The sequence below is a fragment of the Oratosquilla oratoria genome, unplaced genomic scaffold (assembly GCF_046742065.1).
Source record: "Oratosquilla oratoria isolate Oo_2021 unplaced genomic scaffold, ASM4674206v1 SCAFFOLD219, whole genome shotgun sequence".
Taxonomy (NCBI): Eukaryota; Metazoa; Arthropoda; class Malacostraca; order Stomatopoda; family Squillidae; genus Oratosquilla; species Oratosquilla oratoria.
Window position 1 is genome coordinate 94,492 of NW_027467571.1, and position 20,509 is coordinate 115,000.

The 20,509-nt window shown below is 39.2% G+C and overlaps 1 protein-coding gene across 2 annotated transcripts in view; it reads left to right on the forward strand.

The window, feature by feature from the left end:
* Upf3 (UPF3 regulator of nonsense mediated mRNA decay) overlaps positions 1 to 20,509 on the forward strand; it is a 48,581-nt gene that overhangs the window by 16,581 nt on the left and 11,491 nt on the right. For both annotated transcript variants that reach the window (XM_076181295.1, XM_076181296.1), the window contains 4 exons: positions 7,449 to 7,654; positions 7,888 to 8,072; positions 8,448 to 8,561; positions 16,932 to 17,400. In XM_076181295.1, coding sequence (XP_076037410.1) covers positions 7,449 to 7,654; positions 7,888 to 8,072; positions 8,448 to 8,561; positions 16,932 to 17,400 — 974 coding nt within the window. The remainder of the gene's footprint in view (positions 1 to 7,448; positions 7,655 to 7,887; positions 8,073 to 8,447; positions 8,562 to 16,931; positions 17,401 to 20,509) is intronic.

Sequence of the window (20,509 nt, forward strand, 5' to 3'; positions counted from 1 at the left end):
TATATATATATATATATATATATATATATATATATATATATATATATATATATATATATATATATATATGGCTACCTCCCTTATAAGGGGGAAAAAGCCTTTGGTAAATGTGTGCATGTATCTATATATCTATATATATATATATATATATATATATATATATATATATATATATGTATGTATTGTAATGAAACTTAAGAATAATTGGTATACCAACATCACTTGACATTACAGGCAACTCATTCTGTAAGCTGAGTTTTCTCATGCAGGAGACTGTGGCCCAGAGGCAACTGGCCATGCCCACTTGGCATAGAAATAACTTAGAAAATAAGTATATTTTCTCTGTATTGTGCTTTGGATGCACAAGGAATGTCCATCTAACATGGAAGAGAGGATGCTAAAAATAGGAGTGAAACTAGGGAGCATGCGAATGGATGAAAAAATGTGGCTCAAAAGGATGTATTTTCTCTTCTCCTCCATCAATTATTTTGAGTGGCTGAGGATGAGGTTCCTGTATGATGAAGCAGTGGTGATTAACCAGCTTTGTCTTGCAAACCTGTTGCGAATGTCGTGAGCCACACAGCATTGTTGTGGACCCAAGTTGTGTGGTAGGAAAGAGAAATTATATTTTATCTATGAGCTGCTGAGATGCAGGTGGGTGTGTTAAATGGGTTTGAATTTAATTTGGAGTGGCTGTGTGCTTTGACTCGGCCATCCCTTATAAGGGGAAGAGGGCCTGTTGCCCTGGATCAGAAGCAATGCAGCAAGACACAGCACATCCTCAGCAAGGCTGCTTCATTTAATTGGTAAAACCCCCTTCTCCATCCCCTCATATAGAAAAAGAGATGGAGAGAAATCCCTTTGGATTGCATTAGAATATCATTCACACATACTCCCTAACTCTCCCCCACCCATTCCCTTCCATGCATCATAGCATCATACACAACTATTCTCCACTCACCCCTATCTTCTGTCTTCTCTCTTCCTTCCACAACAGACATCCCCCTTTTTCCTAAGGTCCCTTTTACCACATTCATTCATCTCACCCATGGTTGCCCCTCAACAGGGCAGGACTCACAGTAATGGTTATAAACTGAACAAATTTAGATTTAAAAAGGAAATAGGCAAGAATTGGTTTACTAATAGGGTGCTTGACAAATGGAATAAACTTAGTAACCATGTAGTAAGCACTGAAACTATCAGTTGTTTTAAGAAACGATTAGACAACTTTATGGATGGGGATGACAGGTGGTGATGGATACGGAGCTACCTAGTGTAGGCCTTATGGTCTCTTGCAGTCTCCTTCATTCTTATGTTCTGTTATGTTCTCATGTTCACTCCCTCCATCTCTGCCTTCCACACTTCTTTAACTAATCTTTCTTCACTCAGTCTTTCCATGTGATCAAAACTATCCCAATACTCCGTAATCAACCCTATCTCCCAACTCCTTTTCCTCACCTCGTTTCTGACTCTATCCAGCTTAGTAACCCTTACCATACTTCTCAGATATTCACCTCAAAATCATTTAAACTCTTCCTCTCTTCCTCTCTTCCTCTCTTCCTCTCTTATGTTCCATATTTCTGCCCCATTCAGTGCTGGTGGCACAACCACCCCTTCATATAATCTCCTCTTAGCATCCATTCCCAAATGTGTATTTCTCAATACATTTTTTAATCCACCAAGCTATTTACTTTCTTCTCTCAATCTACATTCTGCCTCCACCCCCACTCCTCCCCACCACATTTGCCCCAAGTATCTAAAGTTATCCACTTCCTCCAGCCTATCTCCCTTAATATTTACTTCCAATTTGCTTCCATCATCTCCCTTTCCACATCTCATCACCTTACTTTTACTCATATTTATCTTCAACTTCCTTTTTTTGCACACCTTCCCAGACTTTGTCACTAACTTTCTTAATCCCTCCTCTGATCCAGCAACAAGAGCAGTGTCATCAGCAAACAAGAACTGGCATACCTTCCACTTTTCTCCATTTTCTTTAACCATCTCCAATTCCTGACCCAGTACCCTTGCATTTACCTCCTGCACCATCCCATCCATGTATAAATTGAAGAGCCATGGTGACATGACACATCCCTTGCAAAGTCCCACCTTCACCTCAGATGACTCATTCTCTCCATTTCTAATTCTAACACAGGCTCTACTAATCTTGTAAAAACTCTCGACTGCTCCTAACAGCTTTCCTCTAATCCCATATATCTGTAATGTCTCCCACAGTACCTTCCTGTCTACCCTGTTATAAGCCTTTTCCAAATCCATAAAGCCCCAAAAAACATCCTTACTTCTTCCTAAAGCTTTCTCACACATCTGTCTTATCACTAAACTCTGATCCACTCAACCCCTACCTTTCTTAAACCCACACTGTTACTAATTACTCCCTCTGTTCCTCTCCTAATCCTTTCAAACCTTCCCAACTACCCTCAACAAAACTGATCCCTCTGAAAATATTATACACTTGTCCTCTTTTCCCTTGTAGAGCAGAACTATACAGGCACTCCAGTCTTCTGGCACTCTACCCTCTTTTAGACAAACATTGAACAACCTCACCACCCAGTCCAACATCACTTTACTTCCCTTTTTTTAGAGACTCCACATGACACCTATCTAACCCAGGTGCCTTACCTGCTCTCATCATTTTGATAACAGCTTTCACATTATCTTATCTTATTTCTTTCTTTTACAGCTTTCTCTTCTGTTATCATCTCTCCATTTGCAACTATTACTTTTTCTTCTCTACTTGATTCACTTCACCTACCTCTCTTAATTTCCTTCCAAAACATCTTTTTATTACATTCAAAATTTTCTATCATACTCTCACCCCATCTCACATCCATTTTGCCTCCTTTATCGTATGCTTTACTTCTCTTTTCTTTGTATCTCCCATATGATTCTCTTGTCCTATTTTGCAACAAATCTGTGAATGCTCATTTCTTCTCATCTACAACCTTCTTTGCTTCATCGTCCCACCACTCACCACCCTTCTATTTCCTTTCCACACATGATCTTTTCACACCTTGTGACTCCCTCCTTGAAACATTCCCATTCCTCCACTCCTAGTTCTACTCTATCCTTCACTCCTGCTCTTCTCTCAGCTTCTTGTACTCCTTTTCTCTCTCATTGCAGCTTACTTTAAGCATCTCCCTACCTTCCATCCTTTTCCTCTTTCTCCATATATCCTCCACTCTCAACTTACATTTCACCCAAAAAATTATCTGATATTCCACCACTCTCGCCCCTAAGAACATGTACATCCAGAACTCTTCCTACTCTTCTCCTGGTTATTACTATATAGTCCATTAAAGCCCTTCACCACCCTCTCCCATGTGTACTTATGCTTGACTTTCTAAACACTGTGTTAGCTCTCATCAACTCTCTAGACCAGTGGTTCTTAACCTTTTCATTACCACGCCCCCCCTACGAACTACTATTTTTTTCACGCCCCCTTGCATATATAGGTAAATTTTTTTCTCTAATTTAAAAATAGAATAGAAACGGCAATGTCTTTTTAGTCCATTTATTAAGTATAAATTGCAATAATTTTATATTTGACACTTTCGAATAGGTACATGATTAATGAGATATTTGGCACTGCTTCTTAGCTACCAGATCTAGAATACGCGGTCGAATGCTCGAGAGTGCACAACGCAAGTCGCCTTCAACGTTGAGGCAGTTTCTGTACTTAGTCTTGATAGAAATGAGCGTGGAAAATGCCGTTTCACACATATATGTGTATCCAAACATTGTTAGAATCTGAAGAGCCTGGTGTGAGGTCAAAGGGTAAACATGAAGGTATTTGACCCAGAAAGTCTCCAAATCCATATCTTTGAAGTCTTCTTTAGCTGTGGAGTCGAACTTCAACTCTAGGAACTCTTCTTGGACTTCTTCAACTACATCAGCTACTTCACATTGAAATGGATTCCTGTTGAATTTCCATGCTTCACGCTTGTCGTCTATATCTGGGAAGTATCTGACTAATTCCGATTTCAAGTCACTTAGATGAGTGATTATTTGCTCTTTTAACTCAGAGTCAAGGTTACTGTCAGCGAGAGCCGTATCTAAGTTTCTAAAACTGGCTACATTTCCCTGTAGAACTCGACATTTCCAAAGATCGAGTTTGGCCATGAAGGTACGAATGGTGTCATGGTGCACGAGGATATTGATGTTTTTTCCTTGTAGTTTGAGGTTCACAGCATTCAATGCCTCAAAAATATCCACCAGGTAGGCTAAGGTTGCATGAAAGCCTTCAGACTGAAATTTGTCATAAAGGTCTACTTGTGTGACAAGGTCTACTTTCTGCTGTGAATCTAGAAATATTTCTACTTCTTCTCGTAACTCATAAAGCCTTCCAAGCATATTTCCTTTTGACAACCATCGCAGGTTCGTGTGAAAAAGCAAGGCTTCATGTTCGGATTCCATATCCTTACACAGCAGTTTAAAAAGACGACTGTTCAAGGCTCCAGCTTTGACAAAATTGACAATCTTGATAGCCACATTCAAGACGTCCATCATTTCAACAGGCAAAGTTCTGGATGCTAAGGCTTCCCGATGAAGTATGCAGTGTGTACTCATTACAGAAGGATTTCTTTCTTTCACCTTTGTGACAAACCCAGACCGTAAACCACGCATGGCTGGTGCTCCATCAGTACACACTCCTACCAGCGACTCCCAAGAAAGCTGATTTTCCTGGAAAAAATCTGATATAACATCAAAAATAGCTTCTGCTGTTGTGAAACTTTCCATCGGGTGACAGAACATAATTTCCTCTTTTATATTATTGCCTGATACAAAACGAGCATACATCAGAAGCTGAGAACACTGAGCGACATCAGTCGTTTCATCACACTGGATGGCAAAAACAGGGGAGGCTCTTACTTGGTCGAGAGTCTGAACTTTGATATCTTGAGATAATTCATCTATCCTTTTCTTGACTGTATCATTTGACAGAGAAATCTGGGAAAGCTTATTTGCACTATCTTCCCCCAAAACGAGTTCTGCTGCACATAATATACTTGGTTTTATGAGAGACTCTCCAATGTTATGACTCTTCTTGCTCTTTGCAATCAACATAGCGATCTCATAGGAAGCCTCAACAACCTTTGAAGATTGCTGCCGAAATGACCCACTGTCGTCCAGTTTAGCTCGCTTCAAGGTGTCTTTTTTAGTTTCAAAGAATGCCTTCGGCTTGTCAACTAAAGCAGGATGTGATGTCCTCAAGTGGCGTTCCAGGCGTGAAGGCCGCATTCCATCATTGCTCAGAGTCTTGTAACATATCACACGCTGTGGAACCTCGGTGTCACCCCTTTGGAGAGACACAAATCCAAATCGAATGTAATCTTCAATGTACTTCCGTTTCTTAGCACTCATTGCAAAATACTTGATGTTTTGTATCTATGTAAATATGTAGAACAAATGAGGCCAACACAACAATAAGCAATAATCACACAATGACTGGTGAAATGCAATTGTCTCAGTCACACCGTCCCACACATTGATAGCATCGCGCAAGAATTTACTAGCCAATCAGCTTCCGTCTTATCATGAAGTCATCGTACGATTCAACCGACGAAGACAACCTCGGAAGAAACGCTCTGCCTAAACGGGTCTCACTCTAACGGTTCATTAGTAAGAAAGAATTCTGTAATAATTCATATGCTTATGCTTATAGCACTGGCCCATGCTGTTGTAAAAATAATCACTAACTGGAAAAACTTATACTTTTCACCCGAAAGCTCGCGCCCCCCCTGGAAATGATCCACGCCCCCCTGGTTAAGAATCACTGCTCTAGACACATCACCATCAACTCTCCACTATGATTTTTTCCTTGTACTCCACACTTCCCAACCATTCCATCTATTGGTTCATTTCCTACACTAGGATTGAGATCTCCCAATACCACTACATAGACATTTCTCTTTAAACCCTCTATGCACTCATTTAAATCTATCCAAAAAGCCTCCATTTCCTCTACACTCTTCTTACTACCAATCTTATAGGCACTTACAAAGACCCACATCTCCCTTCCCAGTTTCACCTTCATCCACATTAACCTTGAAGAACCCTTCCACCCCACATGGTCGCCCATCTCTTCACATACTAATATAGCCACCCCTTGTCTCCCTTGTCCTCTCTTCACTCCTGACACCCTCCCCACTACACTCCCAAACTCAAACTCACCCCTCACTTTCAACTTAGTTTCACTCAATGCCAACACATCCATCTTTCTTCACACAAACACCTGCCTATCGCTTCCCTTTTACTCTTATCTGTACCACACCCATGCACTTTAAAAGACCCAAACAGGTTCTGGTTGGAAAACTCCTCCCAGACCCTTGTATGCCTTTACATTTTTTAGGAATGTCCCCTGTAGAGGTACAGAGAGTAGGATGCCTAGTCCTATCCCCTTCCCATTTTAATCACCTTTTACGACTCATGTAGGAAAACTATGTGGCAGTATTCTTTTCCCCCAACCACAAGGTTTGGCAAAAAAGGAACTGTATATTTAGAGAAGTGGTACAGGACAGTATTAAGAGTGGGGGGACAGCATAACAGAGAGACAATTGCAGTATAATAAAGTAGCATAATTTCTCTATGAATAGAGATTCCCTCTATCACAGACAAAATGATGTGTGGATCTGGTCAGTAAAAACACCCCATATAGACCCTAAAGTATCAGCTGCATGCTGCAGAGCAGATTTTAATTTCACATTAACATGCATCCAGTATATATAAAATCCCAGTTTATTTAATTTTTCATGGCTTCCCCTCTGTAGTGAAAGCATTAACTCCTATAGTATACTGATGCATTTTATGTATTTTTTCTAATGATAGCTTTATTTAGGTATGGGTATACCACAACATAATATATTATGGACCAAAAGGTCTCCTGTTGGCATGCTCCTTCTTTGTAAAAAAAAAAAAAAAAAAAAAAAAAAATCCTTATTTAGTGGTGTACATAGGTCTGGTGATGACCTGGGCCAATTCTTTGATTGTATGCACTAAAGATTCTAGTATAAAGCCTAGTACCGAGAAATATCATGAGAAAGGAAGATATTTGGAATGTTTAGACACATGCAACATAAAATAAATTCTTTTCTCCAAATGATACTTCCTGTATAACAAGGGACACCACCCCTTCGACCCCCCCCCCCCATCCCTGCATGTCACTGATAATACTGAAGTAGCTGTGATGTAATGGATATTTGCTGGCTGAGCAAGCTAGAGCATCAGTGCTTGCTACAGAGGTCAAGGTGAACCCAGCCTCAAGTGAGTTGAACCAAGGGCATGGTTCATTAAATTCCACATTACAAAGTCCTCTGTAAGGGGCACTATCCTAGCCTCCAGATAGTGAGGCATGTGTGACCTTGAACCAAATCATCATCAGTCATCAAGTTTTCAAATTTAATCTATTGTTGGAAAATATTTTTTTGCAGCTAATGGGCAACTTAAAATGAAAACACCACTGCTAGAATATATAGAGCAAAGGAAGGCGGAAAAATTAAGAAATAAAGAAGAGAAGAAGGAAGAGAGAAGGAGGAAGGAACTAGAGAGGAAGAAGGCTAAGGAAGCAGATAAGAAGAAGAAAGAGATGAAAGATATGAAAAAGAAAGAGGATTGGAAAGATGAGGATTCTGTCAAAGTAATATATCATGGACTTAACTTTTCCTGTGACTAGACAGCAGTAATGAATAACTATTCCAATAAGTTGTCATTGATAATACCTTTACTTTTATGTTCTTTTATAAGCATAAAGAACCTTTTTTGTTTTATTTGTCTGTCAGATTTGAAAGTTACTTAGATTCATTTACAAATTGTATGAAGTAAAATGTCTGATGTGTACTATGGTTTTGATAATATGAACATGCATTACAGGTAGTATCGAGACCAGATAGATTAAAGGATGATGGATATAATAAAGGAAGGATGGACAAAGAGAGAGATAAACAAAGAAGGAAAGAAGATGACCGTCAGAGAGTGAAGGAGAGGGAAAGAGATAAGAAGGATAGAGAGAAGAGAGATAAAGAAAAGATGCCACGAAGAGAAGAGCGTGAAGAGAGGTGAGTATTTAACCCTTCTATTATGCAAATATAGTTAACTAGCCTCAGCTCTTGGGACCTATTGTGGAGGTGCTGTGTCTTGCTACATTGCTTGTGACCTAAACAGTGGGTAGAGGATAAGGATGACCCTTTATCCACAAGAAACCATAATAAAAGGGGCAACAAATGTGTTTTGGATGGGTGAAGGGTGAGTGTGTGCTTTGACTTGACCCCCTCCCCCTTCCCTTACAAGGGGAAAGGGCCTGTAGAGTATAATATAACATAGATATGTTAAACAGATAATTGCTATTTATTATGTGTACTTAGAGTTGAAAAGAAGGATAATTATGGTTATTCATGACACTGAATTATCATGGCATGTGTATTTTGTCTCAGACTTCGAAGACAGCAAGAGAGAAGCAATGCAAAAGATGATGAGAATCAGAGGGAAGACATGACTGAAGGTCATCCTCGACACAAAGTATCAAGTAGCAAGAGGGAAGCTCAGAGGTTAGTTGGATATGTTTTTTATGGAGTTGGTAGTAGTTGTGAAGACAGAAATGTATTTCTTGATTGATATTCAGACTGGGTTTTATGAAAATATCTATATGGATTACATATGTATTAAACCAGAGACCAGGGGCAATGGATTGATTGTTATGTAAATATACATATATGTTTGTGTGTGTATGGATGTTGGAGCTATGCTTATGAGGTCCCATCTCTTTTCCTCCATTTATCAATGATAACCTTGCCCTCAGTTAATTTATGATGTTGGCTGGATTATATTTTCATCCAACTTGTTCCAAAAGTCAACACCTCTGTGTGAAAAATCTCTATTTCCTAACATTTTTTAAACAATTTTCCTTTATCAGTTTTTTTGGTATGACATTTTGCTGATCTTTTTCTCTAAACCTTTTCTTATTTGAATATCATTATCATATCTCTCTCTTCACTCCTTCAAAGTGGGAGGTCCTGGTGTCTTCAGTCTTTCTTCATGTATCTTGTTTTAATCTATTGTATTTACCTAATTGGAGCATACAAGAAAGTAGTAATACTCATTGGGTCCCATTTACTCTCCAATTTATCATACCCAAGTTGATGTCTGGGGGGAATGAAACATTATGAGAAGTAGGTATTCGGGTATGCGTTCAAAAAGAAGTTTATATGAAGGAATGATTGTATCCACAGCATTGTCTGGAGCAGAGACTTGGAATATAAGGGAGGTAGAGAGCAAGAATTTGATCGTTTTTGAGAAAAAGTGTTTGGGAAATATGATGAGTTGGATAGAGTGAGAAATGAGGAGATGAGGAGGAGAGTGGGAGTGGAAAGGGAGATGGCAGGTAGGGCTGATGAAAGATTATTGCAGGGGTTCTTAACCCCTTCACTCCGGGCCAAAATCTCGCGGGCAGCATTAGCTGCCAGACATGCAATGTTGCGTCATAATACTCGCATTATAAAAAATAAAGTCACCGCTGTATTGCTCGTTCTCTCTTTCACCCGTGAATTTTGATAACCATAGAAAATATGATGAAGCCAGTTTACAAAGTATGGGGGTCACGCAGGTACAACTACAATATATCTAATCAAGACGCCGACATTGGCATCCTCGCGTACCCACTTGCTCCTCATGACGCCTACGTAGGCGTCATCATATTGAAGGGGTTAACCTTCTCATGATTCAAGACCCACAATGGATTGCCCAATATGGTCCTATACCCACTTCCTTGAGTCAACTTGACTCAAAATAATGATCATTACCAATCCTATTAGTTGACAGTAGTAAACTTCCATAGATGTCAATAGCTTGAATTTACTTTAGATATGGATAGCTAGGAATAGAACATAAAAGAAAATCAAAAGCATCTATAATTTGTATCATATTTATTTACAAAAAGCAAAATAGAAAATGAGAAATGACATATACAGGTAAACGTTGACTTACGATGGCATTAGGTTTCGATAGAGCCATCGTAAGACGATTTCATCGTAAGTCGATCCCCAATTTGTGTATCACTGTTCCGTGGTCACTGTACCTAGCCTACCTGTATATTAACCACCAGAGATACTGAATATAGCCTATTAAACATGTACAGTAGTTTATTTAAATATTTTTATCCTTTTTACCATATTCAAACACTATAATATGTATTTTCAGTACGGAACTTAAATCTCGCGGGCAGCAGCCAATGCCAGCCATACGACGTGACGTAATAATACTCGCATCATAAAATATAGTCACCGCTTATACAGAGAATGGGATTCAAGGCACATTTGAGAGAATGTAAAAACACAGGGGCGACTACAATAAATATAATCAAGACGCCGATATGGCAGCGTCGCGAATCCACTTGCTCCTCATGACGCCTACGTGTGCGGCACCGTATGGAAGGGGTTAAATTATCATATCGTCGTCGTCGTCGTCGTCATCGTAAAGTCGAACAATCGTAAGTCGCGGCCATCGTAAGTCGACGTTTACCTGTACAAGCATCTGTACCAGTATTTTACAATGTAACTTTAATCCACCTGATTGAGATTATAAATCAGGGTCTTTATTTCTTACAGTTGGCTCATAATAAGAATTACAATAATTACACAAAAGAAGAAAACATCCTTTTTTCAGTATCTCAACTACATAACAAACTCTTGCTTATCTAGTGATATATTTGTTTTTGTATTTGTGCAATCAAAACATGGAATCGGGGTACAGTTACTTACAAAGCTACTTGCATATCATCTGGCCACTACACTCCACAAACACTCTTCTAATAAACCTCACACAAAGAATATTAGATGGCATCAATTCAGATAGGCCCCATCATAGAACACTTCTTATAACATTAGACATTAGTAAAGCTTTTGATGCTATCCCCCACCACAATCTAACAAACAAAATATATACCGTATATACTCGTCTATAGGTCGATCTCGTGTATAGGTCGACCCCCCATTTTTGGCCAAAAAATCTGGAATTTTCCATATACCTCATGTATAGGTCGCGTGGTTTGTTTTTGTTTTTGGTGCTGTGAGCATTCCACTGCCTTAATGCTTTGAAGTAGCATGGCTTGCCTGGTATAGCAATTGATTATTATGGTTTTTTCACTTCATTAATTCTGATGTATTCTGGTTTATGTTTTTTCAAGTTCACTGATTTTAATATTTAATAAGTTTAACTGAAATTGCCATTTCAACGGAGTGAAAAACTTGAACAGATTGCCAAGTACGGTAGATTACCAAGTACGGTATTCGGAATAAACTGGCTAGGCGTGTTTCGTTAGAAAAAAATTTAACCAACACTCAGAGTTAGTCTTGTAATCTCAACTGTGTGGATGATCAGGCTAATGATAATGTGGAGGAGAAAGATGATGTTGATGTTCCTATGGCTGATGAGGTTGATTCGTATGACGATACTCGACACAGAAGTGAGTGGGAGGAGCTGTTTGGTGGTGAAGATGACGACATCAAGGAAAACGATTTTGGTGGATTTCATTTAAAATATTTAGGATTATACCATGTGTCACTGTAACAGTAACAAGTTGGCAATACTGAACAGTTTGTTTTCGTGATGGTGAGATCCATGCATTGTTTTGGTAATGGTAACAATAACATATACCATGTAGAAAGCTAAATTTGGGTAAATTTTTAGTTTCGACCAAGGGCGCAACATAGCAATAAAAATTGATTATTAATTTTGTAGATTATAATGTATCAACGTAATATGCAATTTTGTGATCGGAAATAAAAAAACAAGAAAGATGCTAAAACATTTCGTAAGTAATGAAGTCGTGTCGGACGAATAGTACGTCATATTTGTTATGATACATGCCGACGACGAAGAAATGAGAAGTTGGCGGGCTTTTCAACCACTTAGCTTGCTGGCTATACAAAGTTCTTGCAGCTTGAAGGAATGCATGTATCTCCGCTCCATAACATTCCTTCAAGAAAATGTACCTGGCGAGGTACTGTCGGAAGCACGGAGGCCGTCAATTGACAGACAAGATGGCATTCCGATCCTATGCTTATGGCAAGGTATTTTTCATTTTCACTTCCGCCCACAAAATTGCATATTACGTTGATACATTTTAATTTATAAAATTAATGATTAATTTTCTATTGCTATATTGCGCCCATGGTCGAAACTAAACTATAAAAAAAAAAAAAAAATAAATAAATAAATTTGAGAATATCACAGCATTTCATTATTTTTTTAAACAATTATGGGTACTGTAATAGTATACATGATATAATAAGCTCGCCTGTGTTAAGAAATTTAACAAACAGGTAAAACCACAGTATGGGGTTACCGTATCTAGAAGGAATTTTACATGTTTTAGTACGTACCGTGTATTTTATGTACCCATTGTTTACTGGTAGTATTTAGTAGGTAAATATTTTGATTTCTGAACCTAAAGAAAAGGTAAGAGTTCTTCCTAGCCTTTCTTGTCATGTCTGGATTTCAACCTAACAAGATTATTACTTGTGTATAGGTCGACCCCTAGGTTTTGGCCTAAAAAAAATTCCTTAAGATTTCGACCTATAGACGAGTATATACGGTAACACAGACATGCACAATAACACTAAAAGATGGCTGGCCAATTATCTGGCAGGCAGGAATGCTTATGTGTCATATAATGGCCAATAATTGCACATCAGAAACATTAAGAATGGAATACCACAGGGCTCTGTTCTATCCCCCACACTCTTTAATCTATACATACATGATATACCCACACCAAACACCTCAGAAATATAAATCTCTTCCTACGCAGATGACATAACAATCACATGTACACATTGTAACACAGACAAAGCCAGAGAAATAATACAGCCATACCTTGATACACTCAACGTATGGTTCATTACAAACAGACTCAAAATAGCCCCAGCCAAATCTACAGCAACATTTCTCACCAACTGGACAAAAGAACACAAATGCATTCCTCATCTCTATATCAACAATACTCTAATACCACACACACACATCCTGAAATTTCTTGGTGTAACAGAATATCAGGAAAATATACAATTGGAACCAAAGAAGTAAAGAAAGTAGGATCCGAAAAAGATTTGGGAGTAATTATCACGAACGACTTGTCCTATGATATACAGATTAACAAAATTGTCGGGGAGACTTACAATTTGCTAAGATCAATAAAAGTGGCGTTTACATACTTGGACGAAGACATGATGAAAAAAATATTGGTTACATTGATAAGGCCTAGATTAGAGTATGCAGCGACATTGTGGTCCCCCAGTACCAAAAAGAATATAAAGAAAATAGAAAGAATCCAAAGAGCAGCTACAAAAATGGCACCTGCACTTGCAAACCTATCATACAAAGAGAGATTGGCTAAACTGGAGTTACCGACACTGGAGCAAAGAAGAGAGAGAGGTGACCTATTGACCATCTACAGAATCATGAAAGGCACAGAGGTACTCGATAGTGAGAACTTACTTAACTGGGACAAAAGAAACACAAGAGGACATGGAAAGAAAATAAAAAAACATAGCTATAGAAGAGAGAACTGAAGAAAAACAGTTTTCCTCATAGAGTTTTGGACACTTGGAACAAACTGGACAATGAAATAGTATGCGCAAAAACCATTCATGAGTTTAAAAACAAACTAGACACTGCAAGATACAAAGGCGGGACAACACGAGCATAGCTCCCCTTCCCGCAAAATACAACTAGGTAAATAAATGCATACCTAGACTCAACGCACTTAAATCAATCACTGGAACAACATTTGGACAAAACAAAGAAACTGATACTACAAAGCCCTCTGTGAGGGGCACCGTAGCCTCCCAATAGGGGGAGTGTGTGACGTTAAACCATATCATCACAAACAATGTATACTCTCAGTGATGAATAATGCGAGTCCAGCATGGGCATCTAATATCAGTGAGACACACCTCAACACCCTTCAGACCATACAAAACAAAGCCTTAACAACAATTACAGGCTGCACATATACAACACCTACAGACCACCTACATTATGAAACAAATGTCCTCAGTCAAAGATCACCTTGACGTTGAGAGGCACACAAACACTTGCTGCAGCCTCCACAAACACAGCACATCCACTACACTACATAGCAAAACACACACACACACACACAAAAAAAATATATATATATATATATCACACACAAATACTCTTTTCTCTTCCTCTAAAACCACCAAATACCAGCCTCTGGAAACATATTCATAATCACATCACTCACTGGTCCATTAACACACTAAAAGACAACACATTGCTACATGCCAGACCCCCCTGATATCCATCCCTCTGAATCCTCTCCCCCACAAAAGGACAGAGTCCACTTGGCCAGACTGTGATGCGGCCACCACCCAGCCCTTCTAAGCTACCAGAAGAGGCTGGATGACCACATTGTGGACAACTACCCAGGATGTAACACTTCACCCCATATTATTCAACACATCATGGAAGACTGCATTATACACAATCACGCACACAAACAACACAACATACACTCCATAAAGGATTTGTGGGAAAACTCCATTTCAGCCGTGGCATTCCTTGGGGAGACGGGACTGCTCGGACAGACAGTCTAGGGAACAACATCTTATGAAAATATGCATTTGCACTCACATAATGGCTGAATTTTGCATTTACAAATGTACCCATCAACAAAAGCGCTGCTGCCTCACCAAGGGCATTGTGAAGCTTGTGGTTCACAGTCCGTGAATTGAATCACCAGACAAAACTTTTAAGACTCGCCACAGCACAAAGTTTTGTCTGGTGATTCAATTCATGAACTGGCGACAGGCGACAGCGCTTTTGTTGGTGGGTACATATGGGAATGCGTCATTGTCCTAAGCCTAATACTATTTAGATATATAATATTCAATCATGGGCATAGACGAGACAATGCATACAACTGAAATATAAAATCACTCACAAGAAAAATGTGAAGCAGGGATAGAGGGAGAAGGCACTTCTAATCTCGACAAATCAAACAGTTCAATTGTCAAATTTAAAACCCTGTGACAAGTTGAAAAATGTTTGTGTCAGTGTTGCCAAACTTTTTGGCTGATTTAACGTTTTCTCCTGTATTATAAAATCTAAATTGTGATAAAGGACGAAAATATTCTGTTTTAGAAAGATCATTAGTTGTTTTTGCTCATTGCGTTTATGAAAGTTTAGAGTAGCACTTACGTCTGGTTTGATATATGGAATGACAGCGCTAGTTAATAATTTAACACTCTACCCAAGTATAAATTATTAAATTCAAATTAATAATATACAAATATCCAGAGATCAAGTCCCATACTCCCAGCATTTGGTTCCTATACCCCAAAGGGGTATGGAGAGAGATCAAGTCCCATACCCTCTCCATTTGGTTCTCGTGCCCCCTGTTAACCCCTTCCATACGGTGCCGCATACGTAGGCGTCATGAGGAGCAAGTGGATATGCGAGGCTGCCATATCGGCATCTTGATTATATTTATTGTAGTTGCCCCTCTGTAATGACATTGATAACATTTTCTATGGTTATCAAAATTCACGGGTGAAAGAGAGAACGATCGATATAAGCGGTGACTATATTTTATGATGCGAGTATTATTACGATACGTCGTACGGCTGGCATCGGCTGCTGCCTGCGAGATTTAAGGCCCGTACTGAAGAGGTTAAGAACCCCTGCATTATTGGGATGGTTTGGACACATAGAAAGAATGAGTGATGGAGGACTAGTAAAAGAGGTGTGGAAGGCAGAGGTGGAGGGAATGAACTTAAAGGGATGACCAAGGATGAGATGGATGGATGGGTTGAAGGGCCATTGAGCAAGAGGTGAATGTATGTTGAGTAAGGAAGGGAGAAGGTAGGAGATAGGTATGAGTGGAGAGTGACTATGTTTAGATGATTCTGTTATGCAAGGAAGGGAGAGGTGGGGGATGGGGAGGTAGGGCCTGCTTATGTGTGAATGATATTTTTACGCAGCCTGAAGGGATTTGTCCCCATCCTCTCTTTTTCTGCATGAAGTGATGTGACCTGGTTGTGGATGTGCTGTGTCTTGCTGCATTGCTTCTGACCCAATGCTGTGGGCGGGATGCAGGGATGGCCTCTCATCCATGAGGAGCTAAGATGAGAGGGAAGAAAGGGTGGTGGATGGGAGTGGAATGGGTGGGAGTAGGTACATGCCTTTGATTTGGCTACCTCCCATATAAGTAGGAAAAATCTCTTGCTATATAGATAGACTGATAGATTACAAGAATGGATATTTTAAGAAATGTGGAGGTGAGGTTGATAACAAGGATGGAAAGGGAGCTGTTGAATAGGGTAGTAGATCAGTGCTGAGGTGGTTTGGACACATGGAAGGATTTGTGAAAACCTTACAAGAACATTGCAGAAACTAGAAATAGAATTTGTCTGCTGAGCACAGATGAGGTAGTACAAAAGATAGGAGTGAATGGATGAAAGGACGATATTCTCATTACTATCAATCATTTTGGGTGGATGAGGAAGGGTGGGGGTTGTTATTTTATGAATTGGTGGAGGTTGTTGTTGTTGTTGTCATTCCCTAGACTGTCTGTCCGAGCAGTCCTGTCTCCCGTCTCCCTAAGGAATGCCACGGCCAGAATGGGGTTTTGCCCTGGATGTTGAGCCTTGTTATGGAAGAGCTGTGCCTTTGACCCAGGCAGTGTGACATGGGACCGAGTGATGTTTCATCCATAAAGTGATAAGATGTGAGGGGTGGTTGAATAGGTTTTTATTTGTGTATAATACAGGTATATGCCATGATTCAGCCTCCTCTTTATAGTGGGGAAAGGGCCTTTAATGTGTGTGTGTGTGTATGTGTATGTATATGTATATATATATATATTAAATTATAAATCTCTTTTGTTACATCCCAAGGTGTCGAAAGCAAGAAGAAAGAGCAAGAGCTCGAGATGAAGAAAAGATGAAGATCCGAAAAGAAGAAATGAAAGGAAAGGATGACATGAAAAGAGAAAGTCAAGAAGATGGTAATGTTGTATCACGAGGAGAAAATAGCAAAACCAAACGCTACAGTGAAGGAAGAAAACGAGAAGAGAGAGAGAAAGAAAGGAGAGCTAGAGAAGAGATGGAAAGAGAAAAGAAATTAATGGAGGAGAAGGAGATAGAACATGAAGTAATGGAACTGGTTAAGACTGCACATAGCCTAACAGGAAGCTTAGAGGATACAAGCATAGAACTAACTGGAAGCAGCGAGAATGTTGACATGAAAGGAGAACAAATGGAAGATGTTCAGTCACAAGGTGATGAGGAGCCTAATCAAGGGAAAGAGAGGACTAAGGAGAGACACAGAAGAGACCCAAGGACGGAAAGGAGAATTAGAAATAAGGTAAAGTATTAAACAATGTTAGTACTTAAGATAGTATATGTAGGAGAAGATATAACTTATTTTCTTGGTATGTTAATCTCATTATTCTTTGTTTTATCATTTCATGGGGATGTTTGAGTAAAGGTTACTTTGTGTGTATGTCTCTCTATATATTTTTTCTTTCTGAGTAGGTAGTGTGTACTGTTGGGATGCTCATGGGATAATTTGTTATTGTAAATCATAGAAACTTGTTTTATATAAAGGGGATTTATCTGCATATTTCAGTAGTACATACCTTTTCTTCTAGCCATAGTCTTATTAAGAAACATGTAGATGAATATATTATATATGTGTGTGTGCATATGTATTTTTTGTCTACTGGGACTTCTACCTGTACAATGAGAAGGAACCTATGCCCTGCAAGACGGACAGCAAAGCTGCCAATTTTCAAACTCTTCAACCCCCTCAGGAGGTGCAGGTCTCGGACCTAGACCTGGTATCTGTTAGCTTCAGCTGTATTTCTTACACTTTTTCACAAATGGAAAACAGACATCTGGTGACTGCTACCTTTCCTCTGCCATTTTCAGCCAGTGATACAGAAAGTTACAACATGGACAACAGTCCAAAGGTTCTCTTGAGAGAGATCTGGAAAAGGGACCAAGGACCATTGCCAGCCACTGTGGTGCTGCAGGTTTTCCACTTAGTGAATCTCGGGGCAACTCTTAATTGATTACAGTGAGAACATTGTGATAATATGAACCACTATGAATAGATGCTAAGATATAAACCCTGTATTACCCTTTCAAAAATATCATTCAAACATGATATTTTTGAAATGGAGGAGCCAAGATAAGAGGGAGGTGAATGGGAGTGGAGTATGAGGGGATGGAATGGGTGGGAATGAATTTTATGCCTTTGTTTTTTGGCTACTTACCTTGTAAGGGGGAAAAAGCCATTTGTATATGTATGTATGTACTACCATTTCATGACCCCATTATCATCCTGTTCATGTTTTTCATCCCTGAGAGAACATGTGAGTGAGTGAGTGAAATAAAGGGAGAAAAAAGAGAAAAGTTCTCAAGTTTCACTGACAGGAAACTCAACCACACAGTAGCTAGCAGGAGTTTGAGGGCTCTCCAACAAATTTCTCTGGGAAGAAATGCTGGACTGTTGTTTATATTGTATGAGTGTGGGTCTGTTCTTGCTTCACCAATTAATAGGAGTAGGAGGAGGAGGTAGTGAACAATTGCCAGTAGTCGGTTCTCTTGATGAGAAAAATGGGAAGAAAATAACTGAAGTTGACAGAGAGATCTTGGGCCCAGTCTGAATTAGTGTTGTCCCTTCAGGGCTGTACCTTCAGATGGAGGTGAGATTATTTATGTTTCGAAAATGGGTAGCAGGGAGGTCCTTCTCCTGATGTCTATTTTGCAGGGTTGTCAATAGCAGGTACTTATCATTGGTCTCTCTATCAATTTATATCTATTTCTCACTTTAAATTCATCTCTTTTTCTCCTTTATTTCTTTCTTTTCTTATCCATACACCCCAATCATTGACACCCCACAATTATTGGTTATCATTACCCACAAATTTTTTAGATATATTTTAAAAAGAGCTCACTAATATATATATATATATATATATACATAAACTTTATATAGACATATATATATATATATATGTATATATATATATATATACATATATATATGTGTCTATATATATATATATATACACACACATATATATATATGTATATATATATATACACACATATATACATACTCCCTTGCTCAATAAGTAATGAGATAATGTCAGGAGAGCCACTATTTATTTTCATTAGCTTACAAAACTTTGTCTCTTTCAAAATAATTGCCTCTCGCATCTACACACTTCTGCATGCGTCTCTCCCAATCCTGGAAGACCTCCTCTAAGTCCTTTTTCAGTAGTCCCTTCAGGTAACTTTCCAATGCCTCTTTCAGCTCCTCTGTTGACTGGAATCTGGTTCCCCTGAGGCTGTCTTTCATGCGTGGGAACAGGAAGAAGTTTGAAAGGGCTAGGTCAGGGCTGTAGGGTGGGTGTTGTACCACTTTCACTCCCCTGTCGGCCATCCAGGTGGTCACCAGCGTTGATTTGTGGCATGGGGCATTGTCTTTGTGGAACCACCACTGACCACTCCTCCACTGCTGAGGCCTCTTCTTCCTCATCTTATCCCTGAACCTTTTCAGAATAGTAAGGTAATATTCCTTATTGATGGTTTGACCCTGAGGAACCCATTCAACATGAATGAGCCCTTGGGAGTCAAAGAAAGGAATAACCATGGCCTTCTCTTGTGACCTGCTCATCTTTGCCTTTTTGGGTCTGGGGGAGGTTGCCTGCTTCCACTGAGCACTCTGATGTTTGCTCTCAGGGTCGTAGGTGAACACCCAACTCTCGTCGCAAATCACTACCATATTCAGGAAACCTGAATCAGCCTCTATCATTTTGAGAATGTCAGTGCAACATTCCACACGAAACTGCCTCTGGTTGTTGGAGAGGATCTTTGGCATGAACTTGGCATAGACTTTGTGGATCTTCAGATTTTTGGTCAAAACTGTCTCTACTGTGCCAGTACTAATACCAACAGCTTCAGATATCATCCTCACAGATATTTGACAGTCTTTCATCACTAACCTTTGCACTTCCTCAATGTTTTCCTCCTTGTATGCACTTTTCGGTCCTCCAGATCTGGGTTCATCCTCAACCTGTTCATTTCCTTTAGAAAATCTGTTAAACCACTGATAGAAACTTGCTTGGCTCATCTGTTCATCCCCATAGGCCTCCTTTAACATTCCAAAAGCTTGTTTGGTTTTCTTAAGTTTAACACAAAATTTGATGGCGTAATGATGCTCCATGTTTCCCTGCATCTTGACAAGTGTTCACAGATCAGCAAACTGAATCAGACTGGTTTCACCACATTCACCACTGCATTCAGACCTACAAATATAGAAAGTTGCCAGTTATTCATTTTATAGAATATATGTATGTGTACTTCACCATGAAGTAGTATTTTGATCAAATCATATTTAATGTCTCACCTGACATTTTCTCATTACTTATTGAGCAAGGAGTACATATATCAAAGGCTTTTTC